Source organism: Anomalospiza imberbis, chromosome 2 (genome assembly GCF_031753505.1).
Source record: "Anomalospiza imberbis isolate Cuckoo-Finch-1a 21T00152 chromosome 2, ASM3175350v1, whole genome shotgun sequence".
NCBI lineage: Eukaryota > Metazoa > Chordata > Aves > Passeriformes > Viduidae > Anomalospiza > Anomalospiza imberbis.
The window spans coordinates 80,586,092-80,608,433 of record NC_089682.1 but is presented as its reverse complement, the minus strand read 5'-3'; the positions used below and the strand labels follow the sequence as shown (position 1 = coordinate 80,608,433).

Here is a 22,342-nt window from a genome sequence, read left to right as displayed (position 1 = left end):
GCTGCATCTTAAATTGGCCTGGAAGGTGTTTAATCTAAGAGCTGGAGCCCAAACTATCTGTCTGTGGCATGTTGCAACTGGAACTGTGGGTGAGGTGCTTCACCAATTAAATACGACCGCAGTCTTGGTAACTATTGTCTTGTCTGTAATTTAGTCTTCTGACAAGATGACATGAACGCTTGGCAGACTTTCATGTCAAGAAAGCCAAGAGAATGATTTTATTTTTCTTCCCTCCTCTCGTGAGGAGGCGTTCGCTTTACAGACTAGCTTTCTTCTGGGAAAGGCAAGGTCAACGGGAAGCAGGTTATTTTTAGGGGTCATATACCACTGAGCCAGGACTCCCCAGTGATAGACAATAACCAGCTACTGGGTTGTATTGTTTTGTTTTGTGTTTTGCAGCTGTGTGCACTTGACTATATTTTGCCAGCTGAGACATTTTGTTAAGGGGTGAGTAAGGGATCTCTAAACACAAACTCCCCAAGCTAAATAAATAACAAACCCTACCAACCTCTCTAAAATTCCCATATGCTCAATGAACTCATGATTTACTGCAGCAGCTCTGTAACTCTTTAAGGGCACTTATAATGGCTGAAAAATAAAAGAAAAAATTGTCTGTCATCTCTTACTATTCTGATACTTTCCTGTTTGCCTTTATTCTGCTTGGATTTTGCCTAAGTGGAGTTTAAGAATTATTTCAGCTATTTATACCTATACACACCATGCAGCACCAGTTAGGGATGACTATGGCATGTGGCCCTGTATATTTTGCCTGGTTTACATTTTGTTTCCTATTTCACGTATTCTGCATATTTGTTGCCTGAAATCCTGCATATGCTGCTAGTGGGGTAGTCTCACTGAGCAGTGGCTTTTTGCAGGTTTTTCAGGCATAAGGATCTTTTCTACAACTTGTAAAAAAAACTCTTTCCCTGGGCTTGAATTCAGTCTGTGGAGTTGTGCAAAACCACAAACTCCATTCTTTCTGTCAGGGCTTCTGCTCAGCATGGAGGATGCCAGCATCCCTGGGTGCAGGTATCCAGGTTTGCTCTGAAGTCTCAGCTGGAAGGAGGAATGTCCCAGCCCAGCCTCTTGTTTTTGTAATATCTTGGATACTTTTTACTTTTGAGGTCATTATCATTAAATTTCTGTGATGAGTAAAGAGAATCTTAAACACATCTGAAATCCTCATGTTTTGAAATATCAATGGGCATAAAAATAACTGCGTAGTGGTAATTAATGAAAGGAAATGGTAAGAAAAATGCAATGCTTAATTATTATTAATGAAAATTACCTAAAATTTGAGAAGAAAATATTGGGTAAAGAAGAAGAGAGAGACTGCTTGGTGCCATAATATGTTCATCTTGTAAGTACCTTAAATATATTGATGGAGACCATGATTTTAATATAAAAATTTTGTAAACTTTTCTATATTGATGAGACCTATCAGAATCACCTCTCAGTTCCTTCCTTTTTCATCTTTCCTCTCTGAAGTTTTATTTTGCTTTATTTATCTGCAGGATGATGGCCTTCCAGAGAATGAACATCAGCTCTCAGTAGCTGGGAAGATAAAGAAGCATTTCAACACAGGCCCTAAGCCGAACAGCACAGCAGCTGGAGTTTCTGTCATAGCAGTAAGCATCTGAAATACACAGATGAAACAGATTTATGTGCACACCAGACAGTTTCGTGTTTATGACACCAAAAGAAACCAGAAAGGGTTAATATTTAGATAATTGTAGCATTTAATTAATATCAGCAGAGTTAGACTGGTATCCTGCACAACTTTGCCTTTGATTCTCCTTGTGAGTCACATTGTTATTTAACTGCCCTACTGTGTACACACAGTACACAGTTCCACATTTTACCAGTATATCAGTGGACTTAGCTCCATCGTAAATTCAACAATTTGAACTGTGGGATCATGACATTTTACTTGGAGGCAGACTCATTATATGGATTTAGGCCACACAGAGACTGTAGCAAGACAGCGCCACTTTAAAATGGAAATTTCTTCAGAATTTAACTGAAAATCTGTATGGCAGCCTAAGCCTCTCCTCTCTGAAGAATGAAAGAGAGCTGTGATGCCTCACTGCTGCCTTCATGGTTAACATGAGTCTAGCCACTTCAGATTTAGCTGGGCAGCAGCATTTTATTGTAGTGCCACACACAACCTGCTTTCCCTGTCAGCAGAAGTATTTAATGGGGTAAAGACTTAATGGAACTTCTTGCTGCCTTTTGTCACATTGCAATTCCAGTGGAGCCATTCTAGGTTTGAACACGTCAGAGTGTCTGAACCAAAGCTTGGCCAAAATTTTGACCAAGCTTTACTGAGATTTCAATGGCATCCCTAGTGGAGCATACATCACATACAATTGTATTTTTTCCTCACAGATGAACATGTGTATTACATATACATGGACACAGGATATATTCAGCATATGAAGAGATGATTCATACTAATGCCATTGAATAGTAACATGCACATCCTTCACATTTTTGATACATCTGCTTGTGTTTGTAAGCTTTCCTTTATTACTCATAGTAATGTGAACACTCCAGAGTCACTAAAAATGTGACATGTTAAACATAACCATTCTCATATCAGATTACTCAGTGTTCATTCCCAGCTTCCATAAATTGCAGGTGGTGTGACTGCACATGTACACTTTCTTGTACTGTTTCCACTTTCATGTTTCTCAGCTCAGCCCCTCCAGTGTTGAGTTAAATCAGCATGAAATAAATTCAGCTCAGCACATGCAATCTGGCTCACAGGTGTGAAGTGCTTGTGCAGCAAAAGGGATACTCTCTCAAAGTTACTTGGTATAAGTACTTAACATTTCAAACTGTGCCTCTCTCATATTTTTTCTTTACTCTTTCCTACCCTGAATGTCCTTAACATGGAAGCAAGTTGTTCCTCATGCTTTTCCTAGATTTTTCAGTCATCAGCTAACATAGTCAGCATTTATTTATTTTCATTTTTAAGCAATAATACTGCAGCAACTCTCCCACAACTAAAACATCACATACCCATTGCTCATCTGAACTGCAGGTATGTTCTTTATAGACTAGCTGAAACCGTGTTCCTATTGAATGGACTGCCAGCACGCTTGTCCATGAGAATTACTGCTCAGACCCTCCATGCTAATGACTTGAAAGCTTAAAAGCAAGAAATGATGCCTCTGTCCTCATCCATCCGTTGCCTCCTTTATGTTTTTAATTTCCCTGCCCTCCTCTTTCTTTTATCTGCCCCAGTTGCTTTGCCAAGGAATTGTTTGCAGCAGTTTAACACCTGAGTAATGAAAAAGGCACTGTAGTGAATCTGTCCACTGCAAAACATCAGGAAAAAATGTGTATGATTAATTATATTCTTAATGAGTTTTATTTATTTATTTATTTTTTAGTGTTTGGAAATTTAACAGATTATTTTTAGTGATCATCTCTGTGGGCCAACTTCATATCCTGACACGACTGATCCTGCAACTTGGCCTATAAAGTAGAAATGTTTAGAATACTTTTACATAATTAATTGATTATGGGAAGAGATGGGGAAGTATAGACCTCTTTAGTGTTTTGGTAACGTTTCAGAATGCTAGATATTTTCCATTTTATGAATAAATTCGTTTCATTTTCTACAAAAATAATTTAATATGTAAAAGAAAGCCAAAAGCAAAACAGCAATGTCTTTAAATGTTGTTTCTGCATTTGGTAGTCTATTTAATATACATTTGACATGCATGTCTCCAGGGTTTTATGTTTGGGAATCTCCTTTTAACTATGAAATCTCGAATAAGCTAAAATTAAATCCTATTAATTAAATCCTATTGCTATAAAAATACTGGGGGTTTGTGCCTGCCTGTATGTTTACATACTTTTTGAGAGAGTGCTTGTGTATATAATATATAGAGTTGCCATCTGTATATTATATTACACATCTGTGTCTGTGTTTGTGAAAATGTGTTAATATGTGCTTATATTTCTATAGCTTAATAGTATGAAAGATAAATATTATCATTATTTTGAATATTATAACCCTGTTTATGTACAGAGCTCGCTAATATGTCGTATTTAGTTCTTAGTTTGTCCTCACAGTGGTATGATATGATATTATATGCCTTTTTTCTCCAGTGGTAAAAAGTAACACACCTCAAAGATCTCAAGGAGTATTTACCATATGCACCAATTAAAACTATAATATGAAAATTAAGTTCCTAAAGATGTGTGTCTCTGGTCAGCTTGACTGAAAGGAAGTTTGAAGCTACATGTGTATTGCATACAACTTCTGTGGCTGCTGCTTTCTTCAGTGAGGTCCAAATTGCATTGATTCCTTTGGTTCAGGCTTATGTCTGCTTTATTGATGTGGCAATCTCAGAAAAGTTGTCTTGTCTATCCAAGGCAGAGACATCCTACTTCTTGTGCATGTGTCCAGACTTCAAGTTTGTCCACATTTGAAAGGATTCATCAGTTTGGACAAACTACCCTAATGAACATGTGCATGCCTTGCAAAGCAGTTCCTTTGCTGATGTAGTAGAATAATTTCTCAAACAAAATTAACTATACAAGCAAAGAGACTTTACTGTTGATGCAATAATACATCATTAAAAGCTCTGCCAGAGTAACTATGTCAGCTGGGAAAAAATTCCCCTGAACCAACATAGCTTTGCCAGCAAAATTTTAATTAGAGAGCCAGCTTTTAAAACAGCAAGAGAATTAGCAAGTCCCTAAAAACCACTGCTTGCTGATGAGAGACTATGTAGGAGAAATATCACTTTACTTGCCCTGTTCTTAAACTCTTGTCACAGGCATTGACTACTGGTCTCTGTGGGAGACCGTTTGGGCTAGTGCCCTTCAGTCTGTGTCAGAATGGCCGTATTACTGTTAAACATGTGCCAAAACATTTGCAGGATCATGTTTCTCATACAGCTTTTCAATAGGAGCAGTATTCTTTAGTTCTGTGATGGTGTTTATAAAAGGTACTGCAGTAAAAATGTAAAAGCAGGCTTATATTAACTAGCCTTTTTAAAATTTGGGGGTAGATTTTATTCTTCAATTCTTCAAGGTTGTCAATTCCATTTATTTTGGTTTGGCCACAAAGCAGTACCTTTGTGGCTGTACCCTTTAGGCTTCAGTGGCAGTGGCTAGAGCGACTAAGAGCGCAAATCATTTTTAAGCGTGCTTCTGCAATCCAAAGGTGTGCTGTAATTCCTTGTATGAATCAAGCATCGTTTAATACATGTCCTTGTCTGAAGTGTTAAATCAGCCTGTATGTCATCACTTTGGTGCTTGTACTTTTGCCATTGTTAGGACAGAGAAAAAGACTAATGCTAATCTGATGTTAAGGTTGTATGAGGTCTCTCTCTTGGCAATGGGAGTAAACTCCAGCTGGAGATGCAGAGTAAACAAGTAGAACAGAAAAAGAGAAAAGCTGATTAGGAAGTTGGTGCAGCTCTCTTCTGCTTACAGGGTCGTGGGTTGGGGACCCTGGCAGTGGGGAGGCAGCATGTGGATCATTGCCGTGCATTCTGCCGATTTTAAAATAAAAATTACCCATGCCAAGTGGAATTTTTAGACATGGGATTTCTTGGGTGGTGTGGAGGAGAAGCCAAGCCTAGACTGTAAGTTTTGCTTAAAGTCTTAAAGCTGAACCTGTGTCTCGGCTATCCTTTCACATCTATTGTCTGTGTTGTCCTGGGGTCATTTTCTGTAGTTGGGTTTCTCATGGCAGGATTTCCACACCACCGAAACTATTTCAGATCTTGTTAGGGAGTGACTGTCCCCATTTTCTCTGAATAAATTTTTGGCTATTCGATTTTAGAGCAATATTTTTTATCTGCTTTTTAGGAAAATATTCCTTTTGTGTGTTTTATGTGCAGCATACAAGGAAGCCAGTAGATGGCAATAGCAGACCAGTGTAGTTAAGCCAACACAAATTTAACTCTAGGTACATGGTTTTAAACAGGAAACATAATTTAAGTAATTCTAAATAAGATGGAAGAGGCATTGTTTTAACAAAAAAGAATAAATTATTAAATTCTACACTTGCAGAGGAGTCATCAAGAAAAAGTTAAATTTGCAGTTAGTTCCTAACTCCCCTTGAAGTGGTTGGTACCTGGAAATGTGTTGAACTGCTATTCTGAATTCAGAATTAGAAACTGTCATCAGTATTGGAAATATATGCCACACTCTTACTGAAGCCCAAAATGGCCTTTTCCCTTCATAGAGCAAAATCTGAAAATCATTGCAACAGTTTTAGAGCAGTTAGAGTGTCTCTGTCAAGATTTTTTCCCCCAAAATGTTATGTAATTCAGCTAAATTATGTTTCCACAGTCTGTTAGTGCAGCACAGAAGGCTTAGGGAAAAGAACACATTTTCTTTGTTCTTATGCACATGATTTTGCTAATGATAAACTAAACTTGAAAGATCTGTATTCTTTAATTAATATCACCAGCACAATTTCCTGGACACAATGTTAAGTTCATTTCCATTTTGACTTTAATTGGTGCAATTTTAAACCAAATAGTTTTGTACTGTTATCTTTTTGAGCATGAGGTGTAAGCTGAAATGATAAACAATGTTATTCATGGCTCTGAGTAGTCTTACTCTCCAAGGTTAACGCATTTTTAGAAGTGAATTACCATGATTGATGGGGTATCAAAACCTGATTCTTTTCATCTTTACACATTCCATGATTATGAAGCAGTCTAATTTAAGCCTTGTGTAGTCTGTCTAGCCTGCTCCTTGTGATGGTTGCACTGCATTTATTTTTTTAAAATTATTATTATTGAACTTCTCCATTTAATTGCAAAAGATAATATTATATTACTGGTATGTGCAACTTAAAAGGGCACTACTGTCTTTGGAGGTAACGAGATATTTCAGACTTTTAAATGAATGCATTATGCATTAACTAACGGATTTGCAAACTCCATTTTAGTTTGAATAAATCGGCCTCTAATTTGGCAAGACCAAATCTAGGATTAGTATCTTTTTCTTTTATTTCTTTACTTTTTTTTTTTCTTTTTCTTCTGCGGTACATAGCTTTAGGATGGTAGATGAGAGTGAAAGTGAAAACAGTAAATATGCACTAAATAAGGAACAGCTTGCTCTGGAGTCTGAATTCTCTAGCCTAATGTCGATCCACTGAGTTGCCCCATTTCTCTCTGCTCAGCTGGACCACGGGTTTACCATCAAGAGATCAGGGTCTTTGGACTACTACCAACAACCAGGAATGTATTGGATAAGGTATGAGATGGTGCAGCGCCAACAGTCAGTGTTTCCATGGCAACGTGCTGGCAGTCTCCATTAACCAGTTCCTTCAGTGGATAAACATGCTTTTTGATTTGTTATCCGGTCCATATGCTGCTTTATCAGTTTCGTTTTAATCTTGATTGAGATGCCACACCCCCTCATTCCCTTTCTTCACCCATCCCGCACACCCACATTGCCAGCTTTCTCTTCATCGCACATGCTCAGTATCGATCTCCCCTATAGTTAAAAGGACAGTGTATATAGAAAATCTACAGATATGCTGAAGTACGCACCCTCCCCCTCCCTTCTGCTTGTTAAGGCATCTGCTTCCCCTGTGCTCCTGTTTCAAAACACACGGAGCAGCAACAGGCTCTCAGCATATATTTTCCTCTTTTTTCCATGCAAGATGTGGAGCTATATACTGTCATTTTAAACCCACTAAACACAATCCTTACCTTAGATTGAACAATGCATTTGCATAACGTGGGCATAGAAACTCTCCCAAGTTCACTGAAATACAATGCATTGTATGTGCTGGTAAGCTTGTGTTTCTAACAATGCATTCCTTCTCTTTTCTTTTTAAAACCCTTCTGATAACTATTTATTTTGATTTTTTTTAATATTGCATGAGTCTCTTGAATATATTTTTCTTCATTGTGTAACTGTGCCAGGGTTGTTGTTAGCTGGAAAATGATATGTATGATAAAATGGGGCTCTGGGTGGGAGGGGCTTATTCTGGAGTGGGGGCAAGGAGGGTTCCAGGTCTGATAGCCCACAAGAGGCCCACACACCTCCTCAGTAAATCCAGAGGGCTGGAATTTCCATCAAGTGGTTACTTGCTGTCTTTTTCCTTATTACTCACAAGACCTGCATTTTGATAGCTGGAGAAATTTTTATAAGTTTGCTATAAGGCCTCTGTTTTCTAACATGGCATTTAAGAACTTGTCTGTGAGGGGTTTGTAAAATCTCAGCAAAGTAACCACCTTAGAAAAACAGCAGAGATGGTCACTGTGAGTGTTTCCAGTAAAGTAAAATTCCCACCCTGGATCATTTCACCAAGTGCATGGATTGGGCTGCAGCACGCTTTCCATAAAACCTAACAGTTCCCTGAGTGCACACTAAGTAGTTTCTGATATGGATGTTCTGGGGAAAGAAAAACAAAACAAACCCAAACCCAAAAATAAGCCTATTTTTCCGGCAAAAAGTTGAAAAGTCAATCCTATTCATGAGTTGAACGCTGGCTAGCAAAAATCGAGAAAGACTCTCACTCCGAGTGCTGGAGTGTGCAGCAGTACCTGTAATTCATCTAATTCCACCCCATCGCACTTGTGGTGGTGGCTACAAGCCCACTGTGACTGACTGAACTGTCTTGTCACTTGGCCTCCTTCTTTGTGCTCCTTGGTTTCGGAGAAGGGGGAATGGAGTGCCCAGCTTTAGGTGACTGTGGGTTTGATAGTATTAGAGGAATTTTCTGCTGAAGAAGGAAAGATGGCATTTTCTGTCAAGCAGAACTTTGACGAACAGTTGCAAATTTAATGCCTGGTCTGTAAAATGGTGGGGAAGATTGCATGAGTTTATTTATCTTTCTGGAGGTTAATTGCTATCCATGATCAGTTTACACTCTTTCTCTGATTTACTTTTTTTTTTTTTTTACATTTAAAAAAAAAGTCAAGCAATGAAAGTCTTTCCATTTGCTATACACAATATTTGGATCTTTTAAAACCCCTGCTTCAGGGGGAGCAGATCGCCAGAAACAGGAACCTGTGAGAAAAGTGAACATCTCCTCAGATTGGCCTTGACTCAGTTTAACTGCATAGCCCCAGTTTTGAAACAAGCTATATGCATTTTGAAGAGGTAGAGGGAAAGGCTCTTAAGTCTGCAACTTGGTAAATAAATAAGGCTATTAAAAAAAGCAGGTCATTTGACTAAAGCACTAGCAATGGCTGCCATCAGCATGCAAAATGACACATCCTTGAATAATGGACTGGAGCAGATGGACGATAATCTCTCTTATTCATACATAAACTGCTCTGTTTTCCAGCTGGGGGCAGTAACAACAATGTTTATAATTAGGGTTTTCTAAACTGTGCACCTAGTGTGGAAAGGCAAATTGGGAGATTAGGGCTCCTAGGCGTGGATGCTTAATTAGGAAATCCTCTGCGAGTGAACCAAACACTGCTGTGTGTTTGGGCCTCTCTCATCTCCCAGAAACATGCAGCTCTTGTCATGACCAACCTTTTCATCTAAATAAAACCATTCTGATGTAGTAAGTGTTTAGTTTTTAGTAGCGCAGATGCAAAGCATATGAAAAGGTTCATCAATTCATGTCTATAAAACAAATAATTTATCACAGGCACAGGAAAATTAATCTGAATTCACAACTACAGAAAAAAATGAAAACCATGTCTCAAGGAAAATGTAATGCTCTCTTTGTTAGTGTTAAACTACTCATTTCTTCTGTAGTCCTCTTTTCATTTTTATCTGTAGTTTCTAGAAGTCTTCTGAAATACTTTCAAAATTGCAGTATTTCCTCCTTCAACAACCAGAAAACCTTGTCCTTTCTCTGCCTAAAAGATTTCTGTTTTCAAAGTCCTTCAAAATCCTAATTTTTCTGAGCATATTCTGCATCTTCTTTTATTCCCTTTCAGTGCGATAATACATGCAGAAGTGACATGATTTTTTTTAGATACAGCAGGAGTTATTGTAGCTGCCATGAACTTGGAAAATCTTTCACAGTTCTTTGAATATGAGGACCTGGGAAAACACAGGGCCCAAATCATTTGGACCCCAGACTAACACATGTTTTAAAAACAATCCACCAGTTGTTGTTGGAACATCAGCCCTGCAATCAGAGGTGCAGTAAAAGCCAAAGCAGCATCAGTAGGGGACAAGTCTTGGAGGTCCCAGTTTAAACCCTGTAGATTGGGTTGATACAGAATATGAAAGGAGCACCAGAGTGGTTGCATCCAACAGAATATTAGTAGAAAATGTCAGTATGTGTATGTATATTAGGGTAGAACATTAGGGTGTGTTATTTTCTATATATCCAAGACATACTAGAAAAGCAAAATGGGCAAAATAAGATCCAGGAAGTGTATGGAAAAGTCATTAATGATCTATCTATATAATGACAATAGTAAGGATATAAGGTACATTGGATGCTTAACAAAATTATCAATCTAGTCAATATTAAATTCATAAATACTAGATTTTTAAAATACAGTTCTCACTCTCACAGTTAAAAATATATCTAAATAGTTCATTTGAAAACCCATAATTCCATCCTCTGTGTTTAGTTCCTAGTTCACTTTACTTTGCATCTGTTGAGTTACTTACACCTGTCCCAAGTGGATACAACACACTTTCAAGTCAAAAGTTACAGCCAGACATCTTGGTGATGGGACAAGGAAGCTGGGAATCAGGCTTGCTATCTGTAAAGTGCCATTTTTAATAACATAAAACCCTCTGTAAACTGAATATTGGTAAATACAGGCAGATACCTAAAATAATTTAAAATATCTTCTCCCAATCTTTGAGTAAAAAACCCACAACTGGTTTACAAATATAAATAAAATTCACTCATGCAAACAACTTGGCACTAACTCTCTTCCACATATAATTGAAACCAGCTGAGGAATCGTGTCTCTAAAAAGGGGGATGTCAAAGAGTAAACACAAACTTAAATACACCAATATGAATTCAACAGTTATGTATATAGAATACTTGTCTTTGTGTTCACTTACCAATACAGCACAAAGCATATATCAAATTGATTTGGTTTCCTTTTTTTACTTTCATTTTAGCTAAATTTCATGCTGGAAGTTACATGGTGTGCTAAAGCATCAGGCTTTTATATTTGGAGGTCTGGGTTCAAATCCACTCGATTAATTTGTCCCTTCGATGTGGTCATTTGCTCGTCTCCAAATCACCGTGTAACTTGACGTAGTTATACCTTGTGCCTGAGGGACTAAAAATACCATAAGTGTCTTGCTCCTGGACTGAGGTGCATTGCTAAATTCGAAATACTCTCAAAAAAGTGTCTTGATTCATGAATCAATCACACTTATATATATATATACACACATATATACCTATATATATATATATATATAAAAAATATATATAGTGTATATATAAAATATATATATATATATCCTGAGAAACCCATGGAAAAGAAATTTTTAAAAAAAGATGAGACTGAAGGGCTGCCTGCCTCATGCCACAAGCAATGTTTAATGGTAATTTTTACAGCAAGGAAACCTGTCAATGTATAAAGGTCACTAGCCAGAAGTTTAAGGAAATAAGATAAACTTATCTAGGTGTGAGCATTTAAATGTGTGTCTAAAACTGTGGATATAAAAGAATGTACTGGAAGAAAAAATACCAGTGTTTCAATACGTAGATTCATCTAATTCCACACGCTAAACAAAGCTTCATGAAAATTGCTAACAAATTGCAAGTGTGCTCCTGCAGAATAAAAGCGAGCGAAGGGAAGGGTTTCTTAGATTAATGCATGAACAGCTGCATCCTCAGTTTAGTCTCCTGGCTGGTATGAATAATGTATGGACTAGGAGGCAAAATGCACATTAATGTTCTTTTATTAATGAAACTAATATATATCTATATTTGGTGGCCAGCAGTAAATTAAGGCAAGTGAAAAGAATAACAGTCACCGCTCACTTCCATAAAATTCAGTTACTTTAATCCAGTAATTACTGACCTGACAGAAAATATCAGCCCACAGCTGAAATAAGGCTCTTCCCATTGCAAATCCACCACGTATATCAAAGTGGTTGTAGTTTTGAAAATCTGTTCATAAATACACAATGCAGTATTTTCCAAGATAAAAAATAGATTTGCATCGATCATGAGTCCTGTAACTTCAAGTTAGTAGAAATCAGGATGAAGACACTCTTTAAGGTAAAATCTTGGAAAAATGCTAACTACACCTTAATATGTCAATGACAGAAACAATGATTTTAAAATAATGCTCTGTTACTACAAATTAAATACCTTTCCAAAAATGGCTTGTTAACCACCTGGTACTGGGTGTCAGGATTGCTAAATGTTGGTGCAAAATACATTAGTTCTTAATGAAGTCCTTCAGACCCATCGCGACCAAATTATTAGAGGCAATCCACTTATCTTCTGCTGGATAAGAAGCTCTACATTTTCTCATATGGATTGCAGGAGGGCAGCTGCATATCTTAAATAAGAATGCTATCTTTACATTTTTGTTGCCATTACTCTCATATAGTTTTCAAGCTCTCAGTCTATAACCTAGAGCTGGGAAAAATAAAATGTCAAAATGTGATAATGAAAATCTGGGATTTGCAGCCCTGTGAAGCATAAGTGTACTTCAGATCCTCCTATTATTTATCGAAAGAGTTGCTTCAAGTAGAAATTCCCTGGAAATCAATAATGGACTGGTTCATGCACCAGCAAACCACCCAGATGAACAGCAGGTGAAAGAACGCATCTGTTAAACCAAGGCAATGTGTATAAGAGGCCTTTGTTATAAAAACATCAATAATGATGAAAAATCTGATTTTTGGAATATGTCCATGTGCATAAGATAGTACAGTAGGTGAAAATCACACTTACAAAACACACACAGTTAATACTCTTATGTATCTATCTTACCATCTTCTCTGTGTTCCAAAGGATAGATCTAGCATATTTTGAAATTCCTTTGAGGTAAAAAGTAACCGCGACATCATTAAATGAAAAATAGCATTTTTGCAGAATGCAGAGCCACAATACCATCAGCAGTGTATTACACACTGGAAGTGTCAAATGTCATTGGAACATTGGGCAAAATAAGCCTTTTCTTGCAAGTTCTATAGGGCCTGAGCACCCTCTGGCCAGAAGTACCCGATTTCAGAGTTTTGACATGGTAAACACCAAACATTAGAATATGACCTGAGTATTTTTGCTCTCACTAGATAAATACTGACCTCTTTGACTCTCTGTAGCTTTCTAACCTTTTATTCTATAAGCTCTTTGGGTGAGAAAGGCTCTGGATGTCTCTCAGCCCAGGAGAGAAAGCACAATAATGCCCAGGACTCTAGAAATATGTCTTTACAAAGACTGATTAGATCAAATCCAAGGCAAACACTGGATAAAAATGTAAAGAAAGTAACAAAATATCTCAGGAAGTTTCTGAAAGGTTGGGAAGCCAGAAGTATTTGGCCTTACAAACTACAGCAGCATAAGGTGCTAGTTTAGGTGAGACCGTCATGGGGTTTTTGCTTAATATCTTTCATTATTGAAGGAGTGCTTTTATGTATATTTAAACACATAGATTTAAAGAAGAGTTTCTAAAGCTTTCCCAACAATCATAGAAATATAATATCTTAGGGTTTATTTTTACAGACATCGTTGAAAGGATGTTCTGGTACCTACTTATCTTTGTTCTTTATAAAAAGCAATATCCTAAAACCCCAATTTTCTTATACATTCCCTTATGTGTCAGTTATCTAAATTTAAATACCTTCAGATTTTACATATACATTTGCCATTCCCATATAGTAGGTTTTAAAAATAAATTCTCAATTTAATGCAAATATTTTTATGTATTCAACAAGAAATGTTTAAATTTCTCAGGGGAGAGTATCTGTTACCACAGGATGATGTGATGTGGTTTAAACTTTAAATAAATGCTTATTTCCTGTAAGCATAAAAAAATATCCTTTAAATGGAAATCTGTATTTTATAGAGCGGTAATATATGCCATTCTTTTCAATTTTCACACAAAATTACATACTGTAAGCAGTATATTCACTGTGTGTAAAAGATCTAGGTATTCTTCTGTTTCACATTAAAAATAATCAAAAACTGAATTGGTTCAAGACTAAGAAACATAGAAGGCATTGAAAATACTAATTAGAGCTCTTAACCAAAAAATAGCAGTAAACAAAAAAAATCAGCAGATGCAAATTGTTGGATTTTGTAGCAATTATTTTTTAAAATATAGGGATGAATTTATCAAAGTGGATCACTTTACCCTTTTAAAATAGTGCTATATGGTTTCTAGACACAAAAATAATTGTTCAGCAATATAGTCTAACTAAATCCATTTGCTATAGTAGTTCTGTACTCCTGTCCATTTTTCTGTCTTTGTTACACCATTATTGAATGCTGGTTGCATTATTTGAAAGCATGGATTGCTATAATGCTATTCTCTACCAGTATGATGGATTTAGTTTTCATTTTAGTCTCAAAAATATGTTGACTATAATTACATCTCTGCTCTCCTATGAGGCTCTCACTGTAGCTGGTAAATTTTCTAGAGAAATCAGTCATGCATATCTTAAGAGAACACCATAAATCCTTTGAAGCAGAGTAACCTTTTGTCTGTATTCCTTTAAATAGACCTTTTCATTATAGGGACAAATTTTACAAGCCTTATGAGTGACACCTATTTAGTTCTCAAAGTTATCTTTGCTTCCAGTGCTATGATCAGATACTTGGTTGCATTTTATATGTCATCTTACTGGTCACCTGCCTTTTCCTATTTTGCTTTTTCCAAAACAGTCATGGGTTGGGATTTAAGGGGGCAGCCCTGCTTCAGAAGCAGCTAACCATGTATCAAAGTGCTCTTGCTGAATCAAGGCCATCCTGTTGAACTTACAATATTACAGTGATGTCAGAGACTACAGTCTAAAGTCTCATAATCAAGAAGACAGCAAAACCCAGTCCTGTGCTTGAAACTGATAGTCAGACTAGGGCTACCCTTACTTGGGTTGAAGTTTCACCTCATAAATGTGCCAGAAAATCAGAAGAAAGAATGTGGCTAGAAGTTACAACCATCTTATTAAGAATTGCATTCTCAATAATGGCAGAACGATCAAAAATTAATGCCCATCAAGTAAATATTGCTCTTTCCCATTCCTAGATACCTTAGCTAGGCATGGATAAAATTAGCAGAGTATTGAATTCAGTAGACCTTGGTTAACAGGAAGAGACAGTGTGGTCAGGCTAAACAGGTCTTTCCATCAGAGCTCTTCAGCGTTCTCCCTAAGAACATCCATTGAGCGGCATGATGTGTCAAGGAGCTGGGCTAGCTCCCTTCGGTGTTTGTTTTTCTCTCTTGTCTGACAACTTCATCACAATCCATCTTTGTTAGCTGATTGCACTGACTTGAACACGGGTGAGTGTGTATCAGCCTTCATTAGGTCAAATCAAAGACAAGTGTACATCTCTGCCTTGCCTGTAGAAACAGATTTATACTTTGAGAAGGATGGGGGGAAGGTCACTTGGTATTTGGCTTGAAATTTGATCCTGTTAAAGGATCAAATTAATAACATCCAGAAGTAGAACATATGGCATCCATATATATATGGTACTGTATCTGCTTGATGATGTCACGCTACCTCTTAAGGTTTGGGAAATGCACTTTTTAAAGCGTTTAGCTGTGTTGTGGGCTCAACCTTTCAGACCTGACTGAGACAGAGCAGGCTTAATTTGGTCTGAACATTTATTATCCCTGGTATTCACAGGCCACATAAAACCTCATGGTTTTCATTATCTTTGCGTTTCACACACAGCCTAATTTCATTTATTCTTATTTTATGCCCCTGCCAGACCACCGCTCTTGATAAGGAGAGGCAGGTTTTCCGACGAAGACGCTACCAGGATGTGAGGGGACGTTATAAGGCTCAGCAAGCTCCACCCGAACTCAACTCCGAATCGGAAGACTATTCACCAAGTTCCTCCGAGACTGTTCGCTCACCTAACTCACCCTTTTAATAAAACACTTTTTCTCAAAAGCCTTGGCTTTAACCCTTTGAGACCCTGAAACTGCTTCAGGCCTATGTGGAGTGAATACAGCTGATCTATCCAGCAATAAAAGCTGGGATGGTGGAACACAAAAGGATGCTCATAGAGTCTTTGTAAGAATAATTTACTAATTGATTGAAATACTTGTTCTCTGTTTAGATTGCAACTTGCTGCTAATAAGATCCTCAAAGGGTTAAGGCTATTTTGCTTTTTTATTTAAAGATAGAAGCAGTGAATGTTTTCATCAGTGGAGCTAGGAACTGCAGTATGTAATTTTAGCACATGTTAACCCTCTGAGTAAATGATCACCTTAAATCTTGACAACCCATATTAGGGTTTTATTCTGGCTTTTTTGCTTTTATACGCACATATCTTTTATAGTATCCTGAAGTTCCTTGCCTGTTTCTGGCCAAAAATATATAAAATGTACTATTGCTTAGGAATTATAAATATAGGCTTAAAAATTTAAATAAAATTAAACAAATGGTATCTTCTGCAGCAGCTCGTTCCAAACCTGCATTGTATTTCCGCACGGAGTGTCTGTTATTGGAGGATATGATGCAGAGCTAAATGGGAAATTCAGTTTAGGTCATTCTCATGGTTTACAGAAGGTGACATGATGATGGCCACAAAAGATTGTTTCCATATAGTTTGCTGCTAATGATAACGTCAAGTTCTGGGAAATTGCTTGAGGACCCATTCTGCCATAGTATGTGATAGTATGTAATAGTATGTAATGATCTAGTTGAGAAGTTCCTGGTTCCTTTGCATCACATTCAGGAATGTACAGGCATCCCCTCGATATGATCTGGTTATTCCGGCAGAGCCATTTAAAAAGATTAACACTGATGAGCATTACCCTTTAAATAGCTAGAGTACTTCTAAATCGGGGAAAATACAAGTCATTTAATAAATATGTAAAGCCTAAACAGAATGAGCAGAAGTTTTGTCTTTAGAATGGAGAAACTAAAAGTGATTCACCAGTTTTATTTGTAATATTTAATAAAATGAGCATTTACACAGAGTATATATATATATATATTACTGGTTTGTTAAAACCTCAAGACAACATTATAGCTTTTTATTTGACAATTATCATAAAGTTGGCTTCCACAGAAATACTACAGTGTGTAGACTTTTGCTTCAGATGTAATAATATGAAAAAAAAATGGCTCAGAATTTCACTTGGATGAAAGAAACAACTTTCAAAATCATGTTCTAAAATAAAAAACATTGTGAAATTTATAGTTTCTCTTATTGCTCATATAAGATGGAAGTTTTCCTCCTTTAAAGTTAAAGTTTTCTCACAGTGTTTTTTAAAAGTCACATGTGGTTTCTTCTCTCTCTCTTTCTCTCTCTCTCCCTCCATCTTTGCCCTTTATCTTGCCTTTATTCTTTCTTCTTTCCTTTTTCTTTCCTGGTATACAGCCAGAAGTATCAATATACTACCCAAAACGACATGCAGATATTCTCAGCTTTCCGGGAAGTATAAATAAATTTTTAGGAACAGGGCAAGTTGCCCACAGTATCATTCCCATTCTGAGTGGTGTTTGTTCACTGTCCCTATGAGCAGTTGTGGCAGCCAATGTATACCTGCAGCCAGTGGGGCTAGTATAAAGCTCTTTGCACTTCTAGGTGGAAGTATCAGTTGAACTGTAGTTCAAGAAACATTGGAATTCTGTTCTCCATCCTACAAAGTGCATCTTTCACTGCCTCAGACATGAAAATTTATATATCGAAAGCTCTGAAGACTTTAAACACAGGAATTGAATCTTGTGGATCTTCACAGAAGTGGTATAAGTATTTAATATATATATATTTTAATCCATATGATATTGATGATCTAGAAGTGAGATATTTAGTAGAAACTAGTTCTCCAGACTTACTGGAGAGAGATGAGCATTCCAGGTTTGGTTCATCTCACCTGACGTGGGCGCACATTTTAGACAGGACTCATGTTTTGATTAACCTCTTGGTCTCATTCCATCAACTGTAGAAGGAACTGCTGGTAGAAGCTTACATCAGACACCAACTTCAGATTTTGAGTTTACTAGAAAGTCATCTAAACCATCAGGAGACTGATCTCTGAATGCATGTCCATGGGCAGAAGGCCTGTGTATGGCCTCAGTTACTCTGTCTGGAACCTGAGTAACAACATTTTAACGCAAGTGAAGCAAATAAGAGAGCTGCATTGGGGCAGGAGGTGAGGGGACAAAGGAACTACCATACAAATGTTCTCATATTTTAGGTTTGGGAAAGGTTTGTATCTATGTGTCAGATCCTTCACTATAACCATCCAACCCTCAACTCATTGTGGAGAGAAGATGCTCAGTAGATAAGAAACAACCACTGTCGTCTTAATGGTTGTACATTAATAACTTTTGGATGGGACAAGGATTTTTTTTTTCCATAGGATCAAAACCTCAGTCAAGATAAAGCCTTCCTTGCCACTTACCTACCCTAATTTACAGTAGGTCAGAATCTGGCGCAAGTTTGACCATCACTGACCTTTCCAGATTTTATCACAGCCTTCCTTTTAGAAGAGATATAGCTCAGCTATGTAAATGTAAGACATACATGTGGTAATAAAAAAGTGTCCATTAATACCACATGCTCCTTGACTATTGTGAAAATTTGGCAGTCCTAAAGCAAAGGCCAGTGTTCATTCTTCTTAATTAGAGAGGGAAGTCAGAAGAAAAAAAATATGTTTCACCTTATGCATGAGAAATATTATTCAAAAACCCATCTGGGATTTTCCTATCATATTTTCTTTGCTTTGGAATACAGGGTTATCATTAAAATAAGATGTTTGGCTCCTTCATCTTAGACCATCTTGTATTACTTAAAATATATGTAAAAATAATCCTAGATCCTGAAAATCCTACTCATCCCCAACATCTTATGTTTCTGATTGTTGGTTCATGTTTTATGAACATAACCATAAAAATATTTCTTTAAGTTATTTTTAGGTTTGTGAGAGACTGGGTTTCAAATTGCTGATATCCTATATTAGGTTTCAAGGAAAGGTATCTGAATATTTTAACTGATTCAAAAGAGTTTCCAATGATGATTTAAAATATATCCATGATGATTTAAAATATAGCCATATACCCATAGATATATATTTTAATATATCCATATATATGTATATATATTTATGGTTTCATGGAATTTATAATGATTTAGGCTTGTTTGGCAGTGACTGTCATTTTCTTTAGTCTAACCTCTGAATTCTTGGGGGTAAGTGAAGACAAAATATGTGGCCCTATAAATATTTGAAACACCAATTAAAAAAATAAATCAAGCATAGTAGACTATTTCTAATGTGAAAATCTGGGAGAGCACACTGTGGTCATTTTACTGTAGTACACACCATTCCTTCTGACTTCTTTCACTTCCCTTTTGAATCATTGGCTGGTATTGCTGCTAAATGTGACAACAATTGTTTTAGTTAGCAGAGATGGATGGCAGTTGTGGTAGGCACCATCTATCACCAAGGAGATGGAGACGAGCACTTCCGAAGGGTGGCTCAGGTCATCTCATGTTTGGTCTCTGGAGATGCCTGGCAGCCTGATCTTAGTATTAGCAGGAAAGTAGAACAGGGTCACTTCCAGCTTAATTCCTCTCAATTAAATATAAGCGTGGATAACGTGGACTCTAACCTAAGTGGGATATTCTAGTGAGCTTACATGCAGTAAGCAAACTTTGATGTGAAAATGTAGTACTGGATAGCACAGGATTAGCTAAAAGTTAGTGAGCTGGGAATTGTCTCATCTAGATGTATCTGTCTTAAGAGTTAAGCATCTAATGTAGGGCAATAATCTAAGCTTCCCATATAGGTGCTAGAGACTGGTTTCTCTAACAGATAATTAAAATTCTAGGATGGATTAATCACTCATGAGATGAGATGCCTAGCCCAAATATATTTAGAACATGATTTATTAAGTCATGGCATATAAATTGGTATTTCTGTAAGTTATAATTTTCACAGCATTAATGTACAAAAAATCCAGAATACTATGGTTCTACTCAGAGGGTTAACAGAAAAGCACTAGGCATGCTGATTACATTGGTGTATCCAAACTGCTTTGCTTTTTTAGCCAGTGTTTGCTCATTTTTTCAGAAAATTCTTGAAAAAAATCAAGTTTGAAATAATTTAAGTGTTGTTGTTTAAGGAATTTCTATAACCAAATTAATCTTATTTTTAGCTCAAGTTATCACAGGAATAATATGTATCATTGATGCAGTGTAAGTCTGTAGTTACCAATTTTATTAATTCCACAAGTGATTCCAGAAATCTCTCTTTTTTTAAGTATTTATTATAGAGCTTACAATGGTGGCATAGGTGACTGAGACTGTCTTTCTTATTGGTAAACAAACAATATTGTAATTTCAAGAAAGTCCTAAGAGTAAGCTTTTCAGTTTGGTAGTGTACTAGTTAGGGGAAAGCTATCTCATAACATGCATTGTGTAAATCATCTTTGTAGATGAAGATTGTTCATATTAATGAACACATTCTTTTTTCCTTAACATTGTAGCAAAAACTGTTTACTTGTTAATGAACAACCAATACATTAATTTGCTTCAGACTGTTAGAGGGGAAAGTGAGATTCCAGTCATTGACGATGTTATTGCTTTACAGTAGCCCTCATCTAATTTAAATGTGGTGCATACTACAATAAGCAAAGCCAAACCTGTGAATAAACTCCTGAAAAAGCCTGGTGGGTCTTTATTCAGTTGGGTGCTCGCATACAGTAGCATGTGACAGCAGGAAGGCTTTCAAGAATTGTTGAAATGAAAGTGATATATCCAGAAATAAGAGCTAAATTGCAGTCCTTTCCCTATGGGGCATATATGTTTGAAAAGAAAAAATAAAGAAAAGAAAAGAAAAATTGGCTCAGAGGTTTGCAGTGGTACTATATTACCACAGGGCAAGTACATTAAATCATTGTTATTTGCTAGCCTGGGGTATATGTTGGAAAATGGCATCTTTTTTATTTAGTTTAGATTGTGGGCAGGGAGAGCTTTCCTAATATTATTGCAGTGCCTGCTAGTGCTGCCATGGTTAAGGCTGTGTTAGTATTTCCATTATAAACTCTTAGTCTCAAAGGTTTTTAATTTGATTGTAAAAATTTGCTTCAGGCCATAACTTGGCATACAATTTTTCAGCTCAGAGCGGTTCTTTTCCTAAAATATGAGAGAAATCAGCTTGACCTCTTCAACATTTATTTTCTAAGTGTACACAAACATTTGTAGACAAAAAGGCAGTTTTTATGCAGCTCATTTCAGATGTGTCACGTTCTTAAGCATATCTCACAGGTCTTAACTACAAAGGTGACAGCTCAGAACTTTTGGACATTTTGAAAACCAGGAGGAAAACTCAGTGATCAAGAGCAAAATGTTCCACATGTGGAAGTTTTTTTTGACGTGACAAGCATTTAAAGTTTGCACAGTAACGGGTATGTATATGCCCTGCTGAGTGCTCATGTAATTCCTAAACCCATTAGTTTAAGTCATTCCATGTAGAAAATGCTAAATATGCATGTGCTGAATTTCCCTGTAAGACTGGGAAAAGAAGCAGTTTTTTCTTGTGTTTTATAGTAGCACCATGGACAAAGCTGACAATACACCAGTGAAAGGGGTCCGGGAAGAGAAGAATCAAAAGGACATGTTTTCTCTTAAGGGGAAAAAAAATTGTCCGAATAAGAGAGAGTTGAAAGCTCACACTGAATAAGATAGGTATCAAAAGCAGTTTAAAAAGCATGAGTGTGGAACCATTTGAAAACTATAAAAGTGCAAGGGAGCCATGCAGTGTAGTGAATCCATGCGTGGAACCAATCACCTACTAATCTGGAGCAAATTTACAGCTACAAACAGGCATAATTAATACACAAATCAAACACACCCAACAGCAGATGGAATTGAAATCCTAGTCCTTTTAGCAAACATAATGCAAACCTTTTCCTCATATATTCACTAAATGAGACCATGTGTAGCTGTTTGAAGTAGTGTTGCATACAGGCTAGTGGGGAAATTAGGTGTTTAAAAAATGGCTGCAAATTAATTGTTTTTAATAGCAATTTTACTTCACTGGGTCCTTTTAGGAAATGACAGCTTTTAAAAAGTGATGTCTATGCATTTTGTATTTGTTTGCATATATACTTGGATAGCCCATGCCAAATGGCTTCAGTAAAAACTGAGTTGCTATATTGAGGTTTCATGTTGCCTGAAGTTTTCTGCAACAGGGGCCAAAGGAAGGGACACAAACCTCCATGAAATAAAGAATTTGTGGATTGATCCACCTGTAATGGAGATGTCT

General features: G+C 36.8%; 1 protein-coding gene across 3 annotated transcripts in view; it reads left to right on the top strand.

The window, feature by feature from the left end:
* The window catches only part of DCLK1 (doublecortin like kinase 1), a 229,762-nt gene extending 209,021 nt beyond the window's left edge, over window positions 1–20,741 (top strand). For 2 of the 3 annotated variants that reach the window (XM_068182011.1, XM_068182013.1), the window contains 2 exons: window positions 1,515–1,628; window positions 15,829–20,741. In XM_068182011.1, coding sequence (XP_068038112.1) covers window positions 1,515–1,628; window positions 15,829–15,993 — 279 coding nt within the window. In that variant the 3' untranslated portion in view covers window positions 15,994–20,741. Of the gene's footprint in view, window positions 1–1,514; window positions 1,629–7,162; window positions 7,237–15,828 lie in introns of all 3 variants that reach the window. The other variant, XM_068182012.1, reaches the window with a different exon arrangement.
* Window positions 20,742–22,342: the final 1,601 nt, after the last annotated feature.